The following is a 22,500-nucleotide window of genomic DNA, read 5'->3' as shown; positions in this document are numbered from 1 at the left end:
GTGTAATAAGATGCGTGAATGCGTACCGTTGCATTCACACATTATTAGGGAACATGGGCATAGGTTGGGTCAGTTGGTCGTCGGCCATTGCGGTGCCGTGTGGCTCTTGGCTCTCGCAGTCGCTCATTCTGTAGCAGACGGCCCATTGGATAAATGTGTAGTTGTTTGAGTATCACTTGCCAATCAGGAGACAATCAGGAAGTACTTTTCCACTGTTTCCTTTGGAAAAGGCAGTTTCACAGTTTGGAAATCATACTGTGGTTACTACATATGACAAAGTCCTTTAGCACACACAGACACAACATAGACCTACCTACAAGGGACCTCTGACAATCAAGATACTGCAAGTGGGGTTGGGTTCAATTCCATTTAGATTCAGTCACTTCGGGAGATGAATTGAAATCAACTTTTTTTTTCTATGAGGATTTCTTTCAATTCATGAATTGGATTTCAATTCCCTCTATGAACTGTGAGGTGAAACTGAATTGCACCAAATTTCTGTGTCTTCAGAATCAGACAGACAGAGTCGAACATAATCCTGGATAAATAAACAAGTAGATAAGATTACAGACACTGAAACCTAACCTTTTTAGGCTGTTGCCCTATCGAGCTCCCTCAATCCTTGGCCCCTCCCTTTTCCCCTTACCTGGAGGTTCAGACCACACCCCCTACCACGGACACGCTCTCTTTTCTCAACCTCTCCACCTGATTGGCTCTCCACAGAGGCTGCTGCGCATGGACTTGCCGGTTGCCGAGGACAACTCAGTGCATTTCAACTCCACCCTCATGGCTCTGATTCGGACAGCGCTCGATATCAAGATTGCCAAGGGTACGACCTTCTCTCCTCCTTTTCTGTCTCTCTTTATCTACTAAACCTTTTCAGCTGTACTTTTTCACTATTTTTGCCATTCTGATCTGTTGTTTCCTACCTTTTCCCTTTCTACTCTTTCTTTCTTTCTTTCTTTCTTTCTTTCTTGCTTTCTTTCTTTCTTTCTTTCTTTCTTTCTTTCTTTCTTGCTTTCTTGCTTTCTTGCTTTTATTCTTCCTCTCTCTGTTTCTCTTTTTCTGTCTGTCTGTCTTTCTTTCTTTCTTTCGTTCTATCTATTTCTTTCTTTCTCCCTTTCTTTTCTTCCTACCATAGGTATGGTATCAGTCCTGTCCTTCCAGATAGTGGTGATATACCAAACATTTATAAATGCTCAGGAAGTTGTGGATTAATCCAAATCTTTTTTGTTTGTGTGAATGTGTACATGTGTGGCTGGATAACTTGTTTTTTTGCATGCATATTTGTGTGCGCGTGTGTGTGTGCGTGTGTGTGTGTGCGTGTGTGTGTGGGTGTGTGCGTGTGTGTGTGTGTGTGTGCGTGTGTGTGTGGGCTTGCTCTGCTGCCTGCGTTTGCTTACGTGTGTTTGCCCTTGCGTATGTTCTTTCGTACGTGCGTGTGTTTGCTCTTGTGTGTGTTTGCTGTCCTGCGTACCTGCGTGTGCGTATGCCCACGTGTGTGTGTGTGTGTGTCTTGACGTGTGTGTTGGGTAACACAGGAGGAGCTGACAAACATCAGATGGACGCTGAGCTAAGGAAAGAAATGATGGCCATTTGGCCCAACCTCTCTCAGAAGAACCTAGACCTGCTGGTCACGCCACACAAGTGTAAGTTACACCACGAAACGTAAAACACACACTACGATGTGTGTGCGTGTGTAAGTGTGTCCGACGATCACCAATTCACCAAGAGGACAGCTTCTACTAAACGTAGTCTCACTCACTGCTTCGCCCCCCTTGATCAGGACCACCACGGACCTTCTCCCTACATATAACACACTCATTTTCATACACACAACCCCTCCCGCCTACACACACACACACACACACACACACACACACGTACAACCATAACTCCCTCTGTACATCCTCACCTCTCCCTACTTACAGTTCTTAGAAAACGTAAACACACTCACACAATCCCTTCTGTACCCCCACTCAATCAGTTCCTGCATCAGGGGGTGCCTGCTATAGACCCTAACCCTCTATAGAAGTCTTTTCACTACAGGGAGTATGGGCCTCAACATAGGCTTAGTGAGAGTCATGTTATAGTAGTACAAGTATAGACCTATAGTAATAGTAGTAGTAGTAGTGGTAGTGGTAGTGGTAGTGGTAGTAGTAGTATAGTAGTAGTGGTAGTGGTAGTAGCAGTAGTAGTAGTAGTGGTAGTGGTAGTGGCAGTAGCAGTAGTAGTAGTAGTAGTAAAGTAATAGTAGTAGTGTAGTAGTAGTATAGTAACAGTGTTGTTATTATTATAATAAGGAAGAGATCAAATGTTCTACACACAGTGTAGTGTAGCACGCTGCCTTGGTGTTAAATATAACTTCAATTTATTCATTTAAAGTTATACTTCACTGAAAGTAGAGCAGCATGCAATGTTGAGAAAGTACTTCATAGTATTGCACTATACAATTACTATTATTCTAAAGTATTATTATACTTTTTAATAAGTTGATATGCTGGGGGACCTCGAGCCATTTCTCTGGGAATAGATCATCATTTATATTTCAGAGTAAAGAGGTGGGTTTTAGTGTCAAACAAAGCTCCATAGTTTTCCTCATGTTTGATGTTATCTGGATCATCCAAACTCTGGGTGCCAATCTAGAGTTTCTGGAGAAAGAAATGGAGCTCCTGTTTCTGAAGGCGTAGGATTGGCGTGAAGTGATGATCTATGGTCAACGTGAAATGACGATATAGTCCTCTATAGAAACCGTTGAAGCACTATGCCTGTTCAAATTAAAGTGAAAGAGAACATTTCAGTTAACGACAGAAAAGAACTGATTGTGAAAAGACTATCAGCTCTGTTGTATACTGTACAGTGTTGTATATGTGTTGTATTTGGTTGTACCTGTACTTGTATCTGTAGGCAAATCTCAAATGACACCATTACCATATTCCCTGTATAGTACATAGCATTGTGTATATTATTGTATATATATACTGCTATTAATAGTGCATATTTAATGCATATATTCCATTTAGAGGGGATAATATATAGTATAGTGCACTACTTTCAACCACTACCTTATGGGTAATAAGTGGTGTATTTCTGTGTACATGGTGTCATTTGATGCAGTCACCATGTGTTATGTATGTAGGGTGAATCTAAAAAGTCTTTCCTTCGTTCCTTTCATCCTTGATTCCTGAGTCAGTGAATCATTGGCTCTTTGTCAAAACGTATTGGAAGAGAAGGTCTGAGGGGTGGAACCTCGGATATTTCCCCTTAATGCTACTAAAGGAGGAAGACGAATCAAGGACTTTAAGACTTACCCTACAGTCGCGGCCACTGAAATGTTTGTTTTCTAAAAACCAAACCTACCGTTAGGAGGAATAGAGTGAAGTGTTGTCCACACGTTGGCAGCAATTGTTCTACCAATACAGCAACACGACCTAACTTTTTAGTGCCCGCAACTGCCTGTATGTGTGTGTGGTGTCGTAGCATGGTCGGTCCCCCACTCCCATCCCCCTCTCTCTCGTCTCACGGCTCAGGGTCCCATCCACATTGTGGTCTAATCGAGGCAGGGTAACTTGTCCCTCTCTCAGCAGCCACAGACCTGACGGTGGGGAAGATCTACGCTGCCATGATGATCATGGAGTATTACAGACAGAGCAAGGCCAAGAAGCTCCAGGCCCTACGCGAGGAGCAGGTACCCACTAGACCCAGGCCCACCCCTGTGACCTCCAAAATACACCCCAGAACCGACTCTTCCTTCCCCCTTAGATCCCCTTTCCAAACCTGTCCAGCTCCCCATACCCTCTCTTGCCTCCAGACACCCATGCTCCCACACCCCAGTGAAGCCCAAATCATCCAACCCCCTCAGCTCCCCCTTCCGTTAGCTCCTCAACTCTTCCTCCCGCCTTTACCCACCATCCAGAACCCCCATGGCTGCTATTTTTGGTCCTTCAAACCCCAGCACCCCCTTTCTACTTCCTGCCCCCATAGCCCCCCTTTCCAGACCTCCATAGCCTCCCTTCCCTCCAGAAACCATCCTCATGACCCTAATCCCACTTCTTCGCTAGACCCCGTTTCCTGGCCCCCTTGCACCCTTTCCAGGACCTCCATCGCTGCCCTCCTTGGTCCGTCAACCCCCTAAGCCCTTTATTTCCCCCTTGCCCCCCCGCTCGTCCTCCCACATCTACCTCCTCCGCCTTGGAACCCTCCCGATGAGCGCTGCCTGGTCCTGGGTTACCCCTGCAGCATGCTAACTCCAGTTACCTCTCTCTCTCTCTCTCTACTCCGGCACCAGGCTGTTTCTGCCTGTTTCCCAGTTAGCATGATGGATGGCTATCGTAGGCTGAGGACGGCCTGGCTCTTCCACTCGCTACCTCTTTAGCTTTACTCTACCATTACTATACCCCCCTCCTACCCATTACTATACCCCCCTCCTACCCATTACTTTACCCCCATCATAACCACCACTTGTATATTTACTTAAAGGGGCAATCTGCCGTTCAAACAATAAAACTCAGTCGCAGATTGCCCCTTGAAGTACTTCTTTGAACTCCTCCCCTTTTTAAGCATGGGGGGGATGAATGGTATAGTGGTGAGGAGAAGGGGGAGATGTTTTAAACTGTCAAATTGCAATTGTTTTGTTTTGAAAATGATATGAATAACAATGATACAACATGGCCAATGTACGTGTGCACTCCTGTTGTCTATGAATGCTGTGTAAATGCACTACCTCTTAATGTGATGTGCCCTGTTTCTCTAACACCTTGTCCCCATTCCCCGGGATACCCCGTTGCTCCTGTGCTGCAGTCCACAGCTTCTAATGGCTTTTATCTGCCTGTGGAGGCTGAAGTTAAAGTAATGGTTCAGCCCAAAATCAAAGTTGCTTAGATGTTTTCTTGGATGTTTTAAGAAACAGAATTGGCACCCATCTTATTCTATCCAAGATCAAGTCCATGATGCGGGGTTAGGGCTCTGTGGGTATTCAGTAGGGGCGCTTTTCAGACATGAGATAAGTTGACTTAACATGGACTTAGGTAACAAATGTTGACTTATGTCCATGTTTTATTGACTTAAGTCCATGTTAAGTCTACTTATCTCAAGTCTCAATCGGGCCCTAGGTGAATGGAGTGTATGATATTTTAGACCCCGTCTATGAGTTGGTATGATCCTCCTGAATGCTGTCACCTCATTGGTTGCACTGACTGTCCAGTTCCATACAGGCTCCTCCTTCTCAACATCACCAGCTGGCCCGTGGTGCACAATGACAAACTATGTCTTTCTGTCTATCCCTCCTTCCCTTCTTCCCGCTTTCATTTCTCAGTTGTACTCTTTCCCTCCTTCCCTTCTTCCTGCTTTCATTTCTCAGTTGTACTCTTTCCCTCCTTCCCTTCTTCCTGCTTTCATTTCTCAGTTGTACTCTTTCCCTCCTTCCCTTCTTCCCGCTTTCATTTCTCAGTTGTACTCTTTCCCTCCTTCCCTTCTTCCCGCTTTCATTTCTCAGTTGTACTCTTTCCCTCCTTCCCTTCTTCCCGCTTTCATTTCTCAGTTGTACTCTTTCCCTCCTTCCCTTCTTCCTGCTTTCATTTCTCAGTTGTACTCTTTCCCTCCTTCCCTTCTTCCCGCTTTCATTTCTCAGTTGTACTCTTTCCCTCCTTCCCTTCTTCCCGCTTTCATTTCTCAGTTGTACTCTTTCCCTCCTTACTTCCTTTCATTTATGTACTCTTCCTTCCTTCCCTTCTTCCCTTTCATTTCTCAGTTGTACTCTTTCCCTCCTTCCCTTCTTCCCGCTTTCATTTCTCAGTTGTACTCTTTCCCTCCTTCCCTTCTTCCTGCTTTCATTTCTCAGTTGTACTCTTTCCCTCCTTACTTCCTTTCTTTATGTCCATCCTTCCTTCATCTCTCCTTATTCCCTCCTTCAATCTGTTGCACCTTCCTGTCATCTCTCCTTATTCCCTCCTTCAATCTGTTGCACCTTCCTGTCATCTCTCCTTATTCCCTCCTTCAATCTGTTGCACCTTCCTGTCATCTCTCCTTATTCCCTCCTTCAATCTGTTGCACCTTCCTGTCATCTCTCCTTACAATCTTTCCCACCTTCTTTCCTTAACTCTGTCTTCCCTTTCCTCCTTCCTTCCCTCCTTCCCTCCTCCCTACAACTGTTATACTACCTTTCATTATGTCTTAATCTATTCTCCAATTTATATAGTTTATTATTTATATATGTGTGTATATATATATATATATATACAATCTTTCCTATTGTCTTTTCTACCACTGTTTCACTGCCTGTCTTTTCACTGTTGTAATCTGTCTTTCTACCACGGTTTACCATGTCTCTCTGTGCCCCAGGTCTGTACCTTTCTATACATTTAGTTATGTATCACTCACTATCTATGTCACTCCTCTATCACTCTTTTGCATATTCCCTCCTTCTCCCTCCATCTTTCTCTCCATGTCTATCTGTCTGTCCATCCATCCCCTCGTCCCTCTGACTCGATTTGTTCTTCCAGGAGGGGGGCGGGACCTTGACTTCTCAAAACCCTCCCTGATTGGTCAATCTAGGTTGACTGTCATCAGGCCTGTCTAACCAGAACCCTTCTCCCCTCTCTGTGTGCTCCTGTCTGTGTATTCCGTCATCTCTGGTTGGTTGTTTGGATGTTGAGCTGAGGTTCCTGATGTAACCATTGGACGCTCATGTAACAAAACCGTCTCTGTGAATCTTCAGTGGTATTCATGAATGTGCTTTCTAGGGAAAATAGTGCACTAGTTTTGTACCTCGCCCTCCATATCCCATTTCACTTGTTAGTATATTAAAACACATTTTCCCAGAAGGACTCAGTGTTAGCGAGCACGCTACAACCCGGGTTCACACCCATTCATTTAGCCGTTAACATTTTAGCTTTTGGTTTGGATGAACATGACGGCATCTGTAGTCATGTAGCCATCGACACCACCACAGACCAGCCAATGGAAGACATCCCTGCTCCCGCCACACTCCATATATGGGCGAAACAACAGAAAGGACTGCTGAGGAGCTGTTTTGATGGAGGAAGTAGAATTATCCTCCAGAGCCATATACAGTGCCTTCAGAAAGTATTCAAACCCCTTGACTTATTCCACATTTTTGTTGTGTTCAAGCCTGAATTCTAAATTGATTAAGTATATATTTTTTCTACCCCATAATGACACATAAAAACGTGTTTTTAGAAATGTTTGCAAATGTATTAACATTTTAATATTGAAATATCTCATTTACATAAGTATTCACACCCCTGAGTCAATACATGTTAGAATCACCTTTGGCAGCGATTACAGCTGTGAGTCTTTTTGGTAAGTCTCTAAGAGCTTTAAGCTTTGTCAAGTTGGTTGTTGATCATTGCTAGACAGACAAGTCTCAAGTCTTGCCGAAGATTTTCAAGCCGCATTAGGTCAAAAACTGTAACTAGGCCACTCAGGAACATTCAACGTGGTCTTGGTAAGCTCCAGTGTATATTTGGCTTTGTGTTTTAGGTTATTGTCCTGCTGAAAGGTGAATTTGTCTCTCAATATCTGTTGGAAAGCAGACTGAACCAGGTTTTCCTCTAGGATTTTGCCTGTGCTTAGCTTTATTCCGGTAATTTGTATTAAAAAAACTCCCTTTTCCTTGCCTATGACAAGCATACCCATAACATGATGCAGCGACCACTGTACTTGAAAATATGAAGAGTGGTACTCAGTGATGTGTTGTGTTGGATTTGCCCTAAATATAACACTTTATATTCAGGATATAAAGTTAATTTCTTTGCCATATTTTTTGCAGTTTTACTTTAGTGCCTTATTGCAAACAGGATGCATGTTTTGGAATATGTTGTATTCTGTACAGGCTTCCTTCTTTTCACTCTGTCATTTAGGTTAGTGTTGTGAAGTAACTACAATGCTGTGGATCCATCCTCAGTTTTCTCCTATCACAGCCATTAAACTCTGTGAGTAGTGGTTCACAGTCAAGGTGTGAATACTTTCTGTAACTGTTTTAAAGTCACCATTGGCCTCATGGTGAAATACCTGAGCAGTTTCTTTCCTCTCCGGCAACTGAGTTAGGAAGGACGCCTGTATCTTTGTAGTGACTGGGTGTATAGATACACCATCTGAAGTGTAATTAATAACTTCACCATGCTCAAAGGGATACATGTTTACCCATCTACCAATAGGTGTCCTTCTTTGCGAGGCATTGGAAAACCTCCCTGGTCTTTGTGGTTGAATCTGTGTTGAAATTCATTGCTCGACTGAGGGACCTTCCAGATAATTGTATGTTTGGTGTACAGAGATGAGATAGTCATTCAAAAATCATGTTAAATCATGTTAAACACTATTATTGCACGCAGAGTGAGTCCATAAAACTTATTATGTGACTTCTTAATCACATTTTGACTCCTGAACTTATTTAGGTTTGCCATACCAAAGGGGTTGAATACTTATTGATTCAAAACAGTCCAGCTTTTCATTTTGTATTCATTTATGAAAGTTTCAAAAAACATCATTCCACTTTGACATTATGGGGTATTGTGTGTAGGACAGTGACACAACATCTCAATGTAATCTATTTTAAATGCAGGCTGTAACATAACAAAATGTGGGAAAAGTCAAGAGGTATGAATACTTTCTGAAAGCACTGTGTGTATATATCAGGGTTGGGGTCAATTCCATTTCAATTGCAGTCAATTCAGGAAGTACAGTGAAATCCCAATTCTCTTCAATGTTTTTCAATGAGGAAAATGTGGAATTGGAACTTTATGAATTGATTGAAATGGAATTGACCCTAACCCTGGTATATATACATTTATAAACTGGGTGGTTCAAGCCCTGAATGCTGATTGTCTGACAGCCGTGGTAAATCAGACCGTATACCACGGGTATGACAAAACATTTATTTTTACTGCTCTAATTACTTTGATAACCAGTTTATAATAGCAATAAGGCTCTTCTGGGGTTTTTGATATATGGCCAATATACCACAGCTAAGGGCTGTTCTTAGGCAAGACACAATGCGGAGTGCCTGGACACAGCCCTTAGCCGTGGTATATTGGCCATATACCACACCTCCTCGCGCCTTATTGCTTAAGTATATGGCTCTGGTTGCTACTAAGCACTGACTGACACAGGATCAGATCAGGTCTTAATTCTCCTAATGGTGAAGGTTATCAGATGGTTATGGTAATCTGATCCTAGATCTGTGGTTAAAGCAGGGGTGGGCAATTCTAGCTCTGGAGGGCCAAAGTATTTGTTTCAGTCAAATAATCAGCGAGTCCTCAGTTAAGACACCAATTAATTAATAACCAACTAGAAAGGGTCATTTTTCAAGAAAAATTGTGTGACTTGCTTCAGCTGTCCAGAATAATTTTTATGTTGGTGGAAGAAGTTTAAATTGTTAGTGGCTAGTATTGAAAAACTGAAGCTTGTTTAGTGGTGACTATTATATATACTTAGTGCTGGGCTGGAACAAAAGCCTGCCCTTCCGCCCTTCTCCAGAGCTTCAATATCCCACTCTAGGCAACTTCTAACCTCTAAACCATTACTTTGCCCAATTGTGCCACCTGGTGGGAGCATGCTGCGGTGCATCCTCTCCTTTCCTCTGTGTGTGTGTGTGTGTGTGTGTGTCCCTGCCTGAGTGTGTCTGATGCCAGCCCGAGGCCATGTTGTATCTCACACAGAACCGAACACCGTTAATGTTTCAGCGCATGGAGCCGCCCTCCCCCGGGGGAGGAGAAGGGGGAGGAGGGGGAGGCCCCGACGGGACGGGAGGAGGGATGCCAGGGGTCAACGGCCTCCCCGCCACCCAGCACGACCCCAACAGCATGTGAGTAGTAGTGATGGGTTATACATATGCGTACATGATATGTACATATACACACATAAATACATACATACATAAGCATGCCAACACTCACAGTATGCATACTGTAGATACACACACACACACACACACACATACATACAGTAGAATACATATACTCATACTCACATATGCAGGTATGGAGGCAGGTAGCCTCGAGGTTAGAGCACTGTGCCAGCAACCAAAATACTGCTGGTTCGGATACTGGAGCCGACAAGGTGAGAGAAGAAAGTGTGACTTGAGCAAGGCATTTACCCCTAATTCCTCCAGGAGCGCTGTACAATGACGACCCTGGCCGTGACCCCACTCCCTGCGGGTGTCTCGGGGGAGTTGGGATAAGTAACAAACAAAAACACTTATATCTAACAGGACAAATATAAGCACCCCCCCCCTATTATTACAAGCATACAACCTGCACATACAAACACTTTGTACATGTCTCTCGCGGGGTCTGTTTCTTCTGTTTCTACACGGTTTGGCCTTTTTAGCTGCTGCGTTCCCCAATGACTCTCTCTGTCTTCCTGTGTGTCTCTGTCTTCTGTCTCCTTCTCTGTGTGTCTCTGTCTCTCTGTCTTCCTTCTCTGTGTGTCTCTGTCTCTCTGTCTTCCTTCTCTGTGTGTCTCTGTCTTCTGTCTCCTTCTCTGTGTGTCTCTGTCTCTCTGTCTTCCTTCTCTGTGTGTCTCTGTCTCTCTGTCTTCTTTCTCTGTGTGTCTCTGTCTTCTGTCTCCTTCTCTGTGTGTCTCTGTCTCTCTGTCTTCCTTCTCTGTGTGTCTCTGTCTCTCTGTCTTCCTTCTCTGTGTGTCTCTCTGTCTTCTGTCTCCTTCTCTCTGTCTCTCTGTCTTCCTTCTCTGTGTGTCTCTGTCTCTTTGTCTTCCTTCTCTGTGTGTCTCTCTGTCTTCTGTCTCCTCTGTGTGTCTCTCTGTCTTCTTCTCTGTGTGTCTCTCTGTCTTCCTTCTCTGTGTGTCTCTCTGTCTTCCTTCTCTGTGTGTCTCTCTGTCTTCCTTCTCTGTGTGTCTCTCTGTCTTCCTTCTCTGTGTGTCTCTCTGTCTCATTCTGTCTTCCTTCCTCTCTGTGTGTCTCTCTGTCTCATTCTTTGTGTGTCTCTCTGTCTTCCTTCTCTGTGTGTCTCTGTGTCTTCTGTCTCCTTCTCTGTGTGTCTCTCTGTCTTCCTTCTCTGTGTGTCTCTCTGTCTCCTTCTCTGTGTGTCTCTCTGTCTTCCTTCTCTGTGTGTCTCTGTCTTCTGTCTCCTTCTCCGTGTGTCTCTCTGTCTTCTGTCTCCTTCTCTGTGTGTCTCTCTGTCTCTTTCTCTGTGTGTCTCTCTGTCTTCCTTCTCTGTGTGTCTCTCTGTCTTCTGTCTCCTTCTCTGTGTGTCTCTCTGTCTCTTTCTCTGTGTGTCTCTCTGTCTTCTTCTCTGTGTGTCTCTCTGTCTTCCTTCTCTGTGTGTCTCTCTGTCTTCCTTCTCTGTGTGTCTCTCTGTCTTCCTTCTCTGTGTGTCTCTCTGTCTTCCTTCTCTGTGTGTCTCTCTGTCTCATTCTTTGTGTGTCTCTCTGTCTTCCTTCTCTGTGTGTCTCTGTGTCTTCTGTCTCCTTCTCTGTGTGTCTCTCTGTCTTCCTTCTCTGTGTGTCTCTCTGTCTCCTTCTCTGTGTGTCTCTCTGTCTTCCTTCTCTGTGTGTCTCTGTCTTCTGTCTCCTTCTCTGTGTGTCTCTCTGTCTTCTGTCTCCTTCTCTGTGTGTCTCTCTGTCTCCTTCTCTGTGTGTCTCTCTGTCTTCCTTCTCTGTGTGTCTCTGTGTCTTCTGTCTCCTTCTCTGTGTGTCTCTCTGTCTTCCTTCTCTGTGTGTCTCTCTGTCTTCTGTCTCCTTCTCTGTGTGTCTCTCTGTCTCCTTCTCTGTGTGTCTCTCTGTCTCCTTCTCTGTGTGTCTCTCTGTCTTCCTTCTCTGTGTGTCTCTCTGTCTTCCTCCTCTGTGTGTCTCTCTGTCTCCTTCTCTGTGTGTCTCTCTGTCTTCTTCTCTGTGTGTCTCTCTGTCTTCCTCCTCTGTGTGTCTCTCTGTCTTCCTCCTCTGTGTGTCTCTCTGTCTCCTTCTCTGTGTGTCTCTCTGTCTTCCTCCTCTGTGTGTCTCTCTGTCTTCCTCCTCTGTGTGTCTCTCTGTCTCCTTCTCTGTGTGTCTCTCTGTCTTCCTCCTCTGTGTGTCTCTCTGTCTCCTTCTCTGTGTGTCTCTCTGTCTTCCTCCTCTGTGTGTCTCTCTGTCTTCTTCTCTGTGTGTCTCTCTGTCTTCCGTCTCTGTGTCTCTGTGTCCTTATTTCTCTGTGTGTCTCTCTGTCTTCCTTATCTGTGTGTCTCTCTGTCTCCTTCTCTGTGTGTCTCTCTGTCTTCCGTATCTGTGTCTCTGTGTCCTTATTTCTCTGTGTGTCTCTCTGTCTCCTTCTCTGTGTGTCTCTCTGTCTTCCGTCTCTGTGTCTCTGTGTCCTTATTTCTCTGGTGCCGTCAGACTTGTGTCTGTGTGTGTTTGTATTGTATTTGTAATTATTGAAGAGATAGTGTGGTTTTATTTGAGTGTGTGTTTTAGTCTGTATGTGTGTGACTGTATGTATTCGCAAACATACATATGCATGTATACCTATGCATGTTTGCATAGGCGTGTGACTGAGTAGGTGTGTGTATTTGACGTGTGTGTGTGTGTGTGTTCATGAGTGTGTGCATACATATCTGGGTTTGCGTTTGTGCGTATACAGTATATAAGCCACTAACATCCTCCTCCGTGTCTGCATTTGTGCGTGTGTGTGTGTGTGTGTGTGTGTGCGAGTGTGTGTACACGAGCGTGTGTGTGTGCGAATGCTTGTGTGTGTGTGTGTGTGTGTGTGTGTGTGTGTGTGTGTGCGACTGTGTGCGAGTGTGTGTGTGTGTGCGAATGTGTTGTGTGTGTGTGTGTGTGTGTGTGTGTGCGAGTGTGTGTGCTGTGTCTGTGTGTGTGTGGTGTGTGTGTGTGTGTGTGTGTTGTGTGTGTGTGTGTGTGTGTGTGTGTGTGTGTGTGTGTGTGTGTGTGTGCGGGTGCTTGTGTGTGTGTGTGGTGTGTGTGTGTGTGTGTGTGTGTGTGTGTGTGTGTGTGCATGTGTGTGTGTGTGTGTGTGTGTGTGTGTGTGTGCGAGTGCTTGGGTGTGTGTGTGTGTGTGTGCGCGTGTGTGTGTGCATGTGTGTGCTTGTGTGTGTGTGTGCTTGTGTGTGTGTGTGTGTGTGTGTGCGAGTGCTTTTGTGTGTGTGTGTGTGTGTGTGTGTGTGTGTGTGTGTGTGTGTGTGTGTGTGTGTGTGTGTGTGTACCAGACCTCCAGAGGGTGGGATGACAGAGAGCCAGTCGTGGGTGACAGCTAAAGCTCAGGAGATGTTTAACAAGACGGGCAACTGGAGCCCAGAGAGACCCTACCCCGACCATCTCCATGACAACAGACACAACCCCCAGGTAACGCAGCACAAACATATAACAAACACACGCAGTAACTGCACAAACTGGGGCACGACTGTGATTCTATTGAGGTTTTGGGACAATACAGTGGCTGTTAGTGTATAGGCCAACAGTTGTTCCATTGTGTCCTATAGGAGTAAACATGATGATGTCATATACTCTACACTAAATGATAACTTAGTCATACAATGCAGGATTGGCGTGTGTTTTAAAGATATCTGTAAAGCTTATATTCCGGTAAATTGTTGACAACATGATCCTTTTCTGGAGAATGTCATTCCCTCTGTATATATTACATCCTTATTCCTAACTGGTAGAAGGAAATGACAGACTGTTGATACTGCTACTCAACCTATATTTATCCTGATGATTCACTGAGAAGGCCTTGATTGGTCAAGAGATGGACAATATTCCACCCCTCTCAGCTGTGCTGCTCTGAGTCAACTTCTGGACTGTTTGTGTCGTCCCACTCAAGGTCCTCCTCTTCAATCTATCTCTCTCTCTTTCTACGTTTCACTCAGTGAAGTAACTATGTTCAACCTCCCACCCCTTACTGACACACTCTCTTTCTGTCCTCTCTCACTCTCTCGCGTCTCTCTCCAACACTCTCATGCCATCTCATGGCCCATCCTCACTGCCCCCTGGCTCAAACCAAGTCTTGGGCCTACAGGTGGGTGGTAGATGGGCTCCCCCCACTCTCTCTCCCTGTTGGACTGTGCCAAGCCCACCCTGGTCTCATCTCTCTCAGTCAAATGAGTGAAGAACCATAGATATGCATGTTTTGTGTGTTGTGTGTAAAAACATAGAGAGACAGTATTCAGGAAAGTATTCAGACCTCTTGACTTTTTACACATGTTGTTACGTTACAGCCTTATTCTAAAATTGTTAAAAAAGTTTTTTCCCCCTTCATTGATCTACACACAATATCCAATAATGACAAATGTATAAATAAATAAACCCCGGAAATATCACATAAGTATTCAGACCCTTTACTCAGTACTTTGTTGAAGCACCTGTGTCAGTGATTACAGCCTTGAGTCTTCTTGGGCATGATGCTACAAGCTTGGCACACCTGTATTTGGAGAGTCTCCCCCATTCTTCTCTGCAGATCCTCTCAAGCTCTTTCAGGTTGGATGGGGAGCTTCGCTGCACAGCTATTTTTAGGTCTCTCCAGAGATGTTTGATCGGGTTCAATTCCGGGCTCTGGCTGGGCCACTCAAGGACATTCAGAGACTTTTCCCGAAGCCACACCTGCGTTGACTTGGATGTGTGCTTAGGGTCGTTGTCCTGTTGGAAGGTGAACCTTCCCCCAGTCTGAGGTTCTGAGCACTGTGGAGCAGGTTTTCATCAAGGGTCTCTCTGTACTGCTCCGTTCATCTTTCCCTCGATCCTGACTAGTCTCCCAGTCCCTGCCGCTGGAAAACCTCCCCACAGCATGATGCTGCCACCACTATGCTTCACCGTAGGGATGGTGCCAGGTTTCCTCTAGATGTGACGCTTGGCATTCAGGCCAAAAAGTTAAATCTTGGTTTCATCAGACCAGATCTTGTTTCTCATGGTCTGAGAGTCTTTAGATGTCTTTTGGCAAACTCCAAGCAGGCTGTAATGTGCCTTTTACTGAGGAGTGGCTTCCGTCTGGTCACTCTACCATAAAGGCCTGATTGGTGGAGTGCTAGAGAGATGGTTGTCCTTCTGGAAAGTTCTCCCATCTCCACAGAGGAACTCTGGAGCTCTGTCAGAGTGAACATCGGGTTCTCGGTCACCTCCCTGACCAAGGCCCTTCTCCACCGATCGCTCCGTTTGTCCGTGTGACCAGCTCTAGGAAGAGTCTTGGTGGTTTCAAACTTCTTCCATTTATGACTGATGGAGGCCACTGTGTTCTTGGGGACCTTCAATGGTGCAGAAATGTTTTGGTACCTTTCCCCAGATCTGTGCCTCGACACAATCCTGTCTCGGAGATCTACGGACAATTCCTTTGACCTCATGGCTTGTTTTTGCTCTGACATGCACTGTGAACTGTGGGACCTTATATAGACAGGTGTGTGCCTTTCCAAATCATTTCCAATCAATTGAATTTACCACAGGTGGACTCCAATCAAGTTGTAGAAACATCTCAAGGATGATCAATTGAAATAGGAGACACCTGAGCTCCATTTAGAGTCTCATAGCAAAGGGTCTAAATACTTATTTAAATGAGGTATTTCTGTATTTTTAAAATATATTTTTTAATACATTTGCTAAAATGTATAGAAACCTGTTTTTGCTTTGTCATTATGGGGTATTGTGTGTCGATTGGTGTGGATACAATTTTTAAAATCTATTTTAGGGGTCCGGGAGCCTCCGGTGACGCAGTGCCTCCCGGTCGATGCCGGCCGCGACCGGGAGGTCCATGGGGCGACGCACAATTGGCCTAGCGTCGTCCGGGTTAGGGAGAGTTTGACCGGTAGGGATATCCTTGTCTCATCGCGCACTAGCGAGTCCTGTGGTGGGCCGGGCGCAGTGCACGCTAACCAAGGTCGCCAGGTGCACGGTGTTTCCTCCGACACATTGGTGCGGCTGGCTTCCGGGTTGGATGCGCGCTGTGTTAAGAAGCAGTGTGGCTTGGTTGGGTTGTGTTTCAGAGGACGCATGGCTTTTGACCTTCGTCTCTCCCGAGCCCGTACGGGAGTTGTAGCGATGAGACAAGATAGTAACTACTAACAATTGGATACCACGAAATTGGGGAGAAAAGGGGGGTAAAATGTCAAATTTTCAAAAATGTAAAAAGTTAAGGGGTCCGAATACTTTTCGAATTATCTGTACATGAACGCTGCTACAGTATCTATGGTTCTGTGGGAAGAAATGTCTACATACTGCTCCCTGCAGCCCGTTGAAGGACCAGATAAACAGACAATAGAGAGGCTTCCTTATTTTATAGCTACTTCACAGCCAAGTTGGCCGGTGGAGACAAGACAATATATTGAATAAGAACTACACAACTAACTATAGAATAGTTCAAAAGCATAGAATTATAAACAATTATAGAATCACTTACGATACACTCATTCTAGTCCTATCAAAAGACCCCTGTCTCTGAGACTCCTGCCCCTAGTCGGCAGTGGTCACACACCCTCTGGTCTCTTTCTTGCAGACGCTAGAGATGAGAAAGATGGGGCGGGACGGGTACTCGGAAACTGAGCCCTGTCACCCAATGCGAATGGACAGGCATGGTCGGACCATCTCCATGCCCCGCCTCTCAGACGACAACCAAGTGAGCACCTTCATCCCCATCATCATCATCATAAACCCTCCATTCCTCCTCCTCATCCCTGCACTCTTTCCCCTCCGTCCTCCTCCTCCTTTTCCTCGCTCTGACTATCCACTCTGACCTGTGTTTGTTTATTTTTGTCTATTTGGATCCCCATTAGCAGCTGTTCTTCCTGGGGTCCACAAAAACAGTAAACATGACAAGTAACAAAACACTGATACACGGATAGACAAGGACAGACACACACATTTAAAATACAACAATATACAAACAATACAACTAGAAACATAATAATACATTTTAAAAATGTATTTGTGCGTTAAAGTGTGTGTGTGTGTGTGTGTCAAGCCCCTGTTTGTTAAGACTACTACTGGTAAAGTGATATGTCTTAGAAACATTTGATGTATCACTTTAAAACTAGTTTCCTTACACTCTTATTAACAGGGTGGTGATAACAGTGTGACGCATGCTAACGCTAACTTAAATAATTAAATATTAGTATGGAGATATGCTAATGCTAACTTCAATAATAAAATATTAGCATGGAGATATGCTAATGCTAACTGAAAGATGAAATCCACAGTAGGGGGAAACAGCCCCATTGTCCATTGTTATTGATTTTGTTGCCGAGCTGAGGAGTGCAGCAAAAATTCCAGTACATTTTGCCCTCTTCTATCGCAATGATGTCAGAGGGGAGAAAACAGTATTCGATGTTTGTGGTAAAATTATAAACAGCCAGGTCACTTTGAAATTGAACGCCCATACATTTCCTAAGGACGTTGGGAGATGCCTTCAAAACCTGCCACTAGGGTTACCAATAAGTAGGCTTGGGTGTTGGGGATGGGTAGAGGGTCACATGTTCAATCCCATTGCTAGACACAATTTTTTTAAATGTTGAACCCTATCCCAAACCCTTAACCATTCAAAATGAATGCCTACATTTAACCAGACGCAAGGCGCCTTGCCAGGAGGCTCTACCCATCAACCGTGTCAAAAACAAATTAGAAATGTAACGTTTGGACCAACTTGGAAATTTGACGTTTTGAGAAACGTGGATAAACTGAATCTGAAATCAAATTGGTCAAAAAGTGAGATCTTGTTGCTTTAAAGAATGAAATATTAGCATGGAAATATTGGGTAACAGAGCAGTCTGGATACGTCTTTCATCCACAAAGCACAAACTTGCCTAGCCCTCCTCATCTCACATCCTCCCTCCCCTTCTCCCTCCTTCCCCTGGTGTGCATCCCCATTACATCCATCCTATCCATGCTCATTCCCATAGTAGCCTTGGTGTGTCTGTCTGCTGTCTGCTGTGGCCAGAGGTCTTGGTTTGTTGGGAGAGGGTGTGAACTGAGAAGGACAATACAGGTGGTACCTATTTTACCTCAAACATCTGTGTATTTCAAGAAAAGCTTTCACCAAAATGTCCCACAATCCCCAGGACAGAATCTGGCTGCAAAAACACACACACTGGCATGCACACACACACACACACACACACACACACACACACACACACACACACACACACACACACACACACACACACACACACACACACACACACACTGGCATCAAACCATGTACTCTCACTCTGGTCTGGTGTCATCAAGTCTGTTGGTTACTGTAAGACTGTAGCAGTGTGTTGTCTGTTGGTTACTGTAAGACTGTAGCAGTGTGTTGTCTGTTGGTTACTGTAAGACTGTAGCAGTGTGTTGTCTGTTGGTTACTGTAAGACTGTAGCAGTGTGTTGTCTGGTGTCATCAAGTCTGTTGGTTACTGTAAGACTGTAGCAGTGTGTTGTCTGTTGGTTACTGTAAGACTGTAGCAGTGTGATGTCTGTTGGTTACTGTAAGACTGTAGCAGTGTGTTGTCTGGTGTCATCAAGTCTGTTGGTTACTGTAAGACTGTAGCAGTGTGTTGTCTGGTGTCATCAAGTCTGTTGGTTACTGTAAGACTGTAGCAGTGTGTTGTCTATTGGTTACTGTAAGACTGTAGCAGTGTGTTGTCTGTTGGTTACTGTAAGACTGTAGCAGTGTGTTGTCTGTTGGTTACTGTAAGACTGTAGCAGTGTGTTGTCTGGTGTCATCAAGTCTGTTGGTTACTGTAAGACTGTAGCAGTGTGTTGTCTGTTGGTTACTGTAAGACTGTAGCAGTGTGTTGTCTGTTGGTTACTGTAAGACTGTAGCAGTGTGTTGTCTGTTGGTTACTGTAAGACTGTAGCAGTGTGTTGTCTGGTGTCATCGAGTCTGTTGGTTACTGTAAGACTGTAGCAGTGTGTTGTCTGTTGGTTACTGTAAGACTGTAGCAGTGTGTTGTCTGTTGGTTACTGTAAGACTGTAGCAGTGTGTTGTCTGTTGGTTACTGTAAGACTGTAGCAGTGTGTTGTCTGGTGGTTACTGTAAGACTGTAGCAGTGTGTTGTCTGGTGTCATCAAGTCTGTTGGTTACTGTAAGACTGTAGCAGTGTGTTGTCTGTTGGTTACTGTAAGACTGTAGCAGTGTGTTGTCTGTTGGTTACTGTAAGACTGTAGCAGTGTGTTGTCTGGTGGTTACTGTAAGACTGTAGCAGTGTGTTGTCTGGTGTCATCAAGTCAGTGTTGGTTACTGTAAGACTGTAGCAGTGTGTTGTCTGGTGTTACTGTAAGTCTGTTGGTTACTGTAAGACTGTAGCAGTCTGTTGGTTACTGTAAGACTGTAGCAGTGTGTTGTCTGTTGGTTACTGTAAGACTGTAGCAGTGTGTTGTCTGTTGGTTACTGTAAGACTGTAGCAGTGTGTTGTCTGGTGTCACCAAGTCTGTTGGTTACTGTAAGACTGTAGCAGTGTGTTGTCTGTTGGTTACTGTAAGACTGTAGCAGTGTGTTGTCTGTTGGTTACTGTAAGACTGTAGCAGTGTGTTGTCTGGTGTCATCAAGTCTGTTGGTTACTGTAAGACTGTAGCAGTGTGTTGTCTGGTGTCATCAAGTCTGTTGGTTACTGTAAGACTGTAGCAGTGTGTTGTCTGTTGGTTACTGTAAGACTGTAGCAGTGTGTTGTCTGGTGTCACCTGTTGGTTACTGTAAGACTGTAGCAGTGTGTTGGTTACTGTAAGACTGTAGCAGTGTGTTGTCTGTTGGTTACTGTAAGACTGTAGCAGTGTGTTGTCTGGTGTCATCAAGTCTGTTGGTTACTGTAAGACTGTAGCAGTGTGTTGTCTGTTGGTTACTGTAAGACTGTAGCAGTGTGTTGTCTGGTGTCACCAAGTCTGTTGGTTACTGTAAGACTGTAGCAGTGTGTTGTCTGTTGGTTACTGTAAGACTGTAGCAGTGTGTTGTCTGGTGTCATCAAGTCTGTTGGTTACTGTAAGACTGTAGCAGTGTGTTGTCTGGTGTCATCAAGTCTGTTGGTTACTGTAAGACTGTAGCAGTGTGTTGTCTGTTGGTTACTGTAAGACTGTAGCAGTGTGTTGTCTGGTGTCACCAAGTCGGTTGGTTACTGTAAGACTGTAGCAGTGTGTTGTCTGTTGGTTACTGTAAGACTGTAGCAGTGTGTTGTCTGTTGGTTACTGTAAGACTGTAGCAGTGTGTTGTCTGGTGTCATCAAGTTGTTGGTTACTGTAAGACTGTAGCAGTGTGTTGTCTGGTGTCACCAAGTCTGTTGGTTACTGTAAGACTGTAGCAGTGTGTTGTCTGTTGGTTACTGTAAGACTGTAGCAGTGTGTTGTCTGTTGGTTACTGTAAGACTGTAGCAGTGTGTTGTCTGGTGTATGACCGAGTATATGGGTGTAAGAGTGTAAGAGGAGTGTGTGTGTGTGTGTGTGTGTGTGTGTGTGTAGCATAGAAGCGTAGTAGTGTTTAGTAGTAGAATATGTTGTGTTATACTGTATCTGAAAAGCTTTAGTGTGGCATCGGTAGTGTGGTAGGATAAGACCACATGGCACCCTGTTCCCTTTGTAGTGCACTACTGTTGACCAGATCCCGTACTGTCGGGCTCTGGTCAACAGTAATGCATTTTGCAGAGATTAGGGTGCCATTTGGAACGCTAGCTAATAGCCTATAGGCTGTATAGTATGAAACACCACCACCTGTGCTCTCCTCACTGACTGTGTCTAACACTGCTCTGCCCTACAGAGTGTACACGATGCTGCGGTAAGTGTGCGTGTGTGCGTGTCAGTGAGCAACGTTTTTTATTGTCTTTATTTTCCTCTCCCTCTCTCTCTCTCTCTCTCTCTCTCTCTCTCTCTCTCTCTCTCTCTCTCTCTCTCACCCTCCTCTCTCTTGTGTGTGCTCGTTGGCCCTTCACCAATTAACTGGATCTCTCTATTGTTCTGCTCTCTTCTCTTCTTCCTTTTAACCTCCCTGCCCTCTGTCTCATCCTCCCTTCTCTCCTTTCCTCATCATGTTCTTTCTCTACCTCCTTCCCAACTTTTTTACCTTCCCTTCGTCCTCCGTTTCCCATCCCTCCCCCTCATTCCTCTCTCCCATACCAACCCCACCTCTCTTTCTATACCAACCCTTTCCTCCTCCCCACTCATCCCTTTCCCCTCATCCTTCACTCCCCCTTCCTCTCTCCATCCCTCTCGCTCCCTGGGTCTTGGTGGCTATGCTGTGTCCAATGGCTCTGTCCTCCGGTGCTGTTTGTTTTTGTCTCTCCCTTTGTTTTTGTCTCTCCCTTCCTTCTCTCTTCTTCCTTCCTCTCGCGTCCTCTCCGCTCCCTTCTTCTCCGCTCTCTTCCTCTCCTCTCCCTTCTTCTCCTCTCCCTTCTTCTCTCCCTTCCTCTCCTCTCCCTTCTTCTCCTCTCCTCTCCTCTCCCTTCTTCTCTCCCTTCCTCTCCTCTCCCTTCTTCTCTCCCTTCTTCTCCTCTCCTCTCCCTTCCTCTCCTCCCCTTTCCTCTCCTCTCCTTTCCCTTCCTCTCCTCTCCTTTCCTCTCCTCTCCCTTCCTCTCCTCTCCCTTCCTCTCCTCTCCCTTCCTCTCCTCTCCCTTCTTCTCCGCTCCCTTCTTCTCCTTTCCTCTCCTCTCCCTCCCTCTCCTCTCCCTTCCTCTCCTCTCCTTTCTTCTCCTCTCCCTTCCTCTCCTCTCTTCTTCCTTCCTCTCCCGTCCTCTCCGCTCCCTTCTTCTCCGCTCTCTTCCTCTCCTCTCCCTTCTTCTCCTCTCCTCTCCTCTCCCTTCTTCTCTCCCTTCCTCTCCTCTCCCTTCTTCTCCTCTCTTCTCCTCTCCCTTCTTCTCTCCCTTCCTCTCCTCTCCCTTCTTCTCTCCCTTCTTCTCCTCTCCTCTCCCTTCCTCTCCTCCCCTTTCCTCTCCTCTCCTTTCCCTTCCTCTCCTCTCCTTTCCTCTCCTCTCCCTTCCTCTCCTCTCCCTTCCTCTCCTCTCCCTTCTTCTCCGCTCCCTTCTTCTCTTCTCCTTTCCTCTCCTCTCCCTTCCTCTCCTCTCCCTTCCTCTCCTCTCCTTTCTTCTCCTCTCCCTTCCTCTCCTCTCCCTTCCTCTCCTCTCCCTTCCTCTCCTCTCCCTTCTTCTCCGCTCCCTTCTTCTCTTCTCCTTTCCTCTCCCTTCCTCTCCTCTCCCTTCCTCTCCTCTCCCTTCTTCTCCGCTCCCTTCTTCTCCTCTCCTTTCCTCTCCCTTCCTCTCCTCTCCTTTCCTCTCCTCTCCCTTCCTCTCCTCTCCCTTCCTCTCCTCTCCCTTCTTCTCCGCTCCCTTCTTCTCTTCTCCTTTCCTCTCCCTTCCTCTCCTTTCCTCTCCTCTCCCTTCTTCTCTTCTCCTTTCCTCTCCCTTCCTCTCCTCTCCCTTCTTCTTCTCTCCCTTCCTCTTCTCTCCCTCCCACTTCTCTCTCTTCCTATCCTCTCTCTTCCTATCCTCTCCCTTCTTCTCCTCTCCCTCTCCTCTCCTTTCCCTGCCTTCCTTTCCTCTCTGTGGCTTCATGACTGTGTGTGTGGCTCTCTGCTCCTCTTCTCTTTGTGTGCCTG

At 45.5% G+C, this 22,500-nt stretch overlaps 1 protein-coding gene across 1 annotated transcript in view; it reads left to right on the top strand.

Moving 5' to 3' along the window:
• The window catches only part of LOC139402157 (voltage-dependent P/Q-type calcium channel subunit alpha-1A-like), a gene marked incomplete at its 3' end in the record, with an annotated part of 113,904 nt that overhangs the window by 87,206 nt on the left and 4,198 nt on the right, over positions 1-22,500 (top strand). The window contains exons 40-46 of the mRNA XM_071146243.1: positions 724-829; positions 1,542-1,649; positions 3,585-3,688; positions 9,678-9,823; positions 13,176-13,311; positions 16,445-16,564; positions 20,671-20,688. Coding sequence (XP_071002344.1) covers positions 724-829; positions 1,542-1,649; positions 3,585-3,688; positions 9,678-9,823; positions 13,176-13,311; positions 16,445-16,564; positions 20,671-20,688 — 738 coding nt within the window. The remainder of the gene's footprint in view (positions 1-723; positions 830-1,541; positions 1,650-3,584; positions 3,689-9,677; positions 9,824-13,175; positions 13,312-16,444; positions 16,565-20,670; positions 20,689-22,500) is intronic.

This window comes from Oncorhynchus clarkii, unplaced genomic scaffold, assembly GCF_045791955.1.
Source record: "Oncorhynchus clarkii lewisi isolate Uvic-CL-2024 unplaced genomic scaffold, UVic_Ocla_1.0 unplaced_contig_10648_pilon_pilon, whole genome shotgun sequence".
Taxonomy (NCBI): Eukaryota; Metazoa; Chordata; class Actinopteri; order Salmoniformes; family Salmonidae; genus Oncorhynchus; species Oncorhynchus clarkii.
This window is presented reverse-complemented; position numbering and strand designations above follow the sequence as displayed.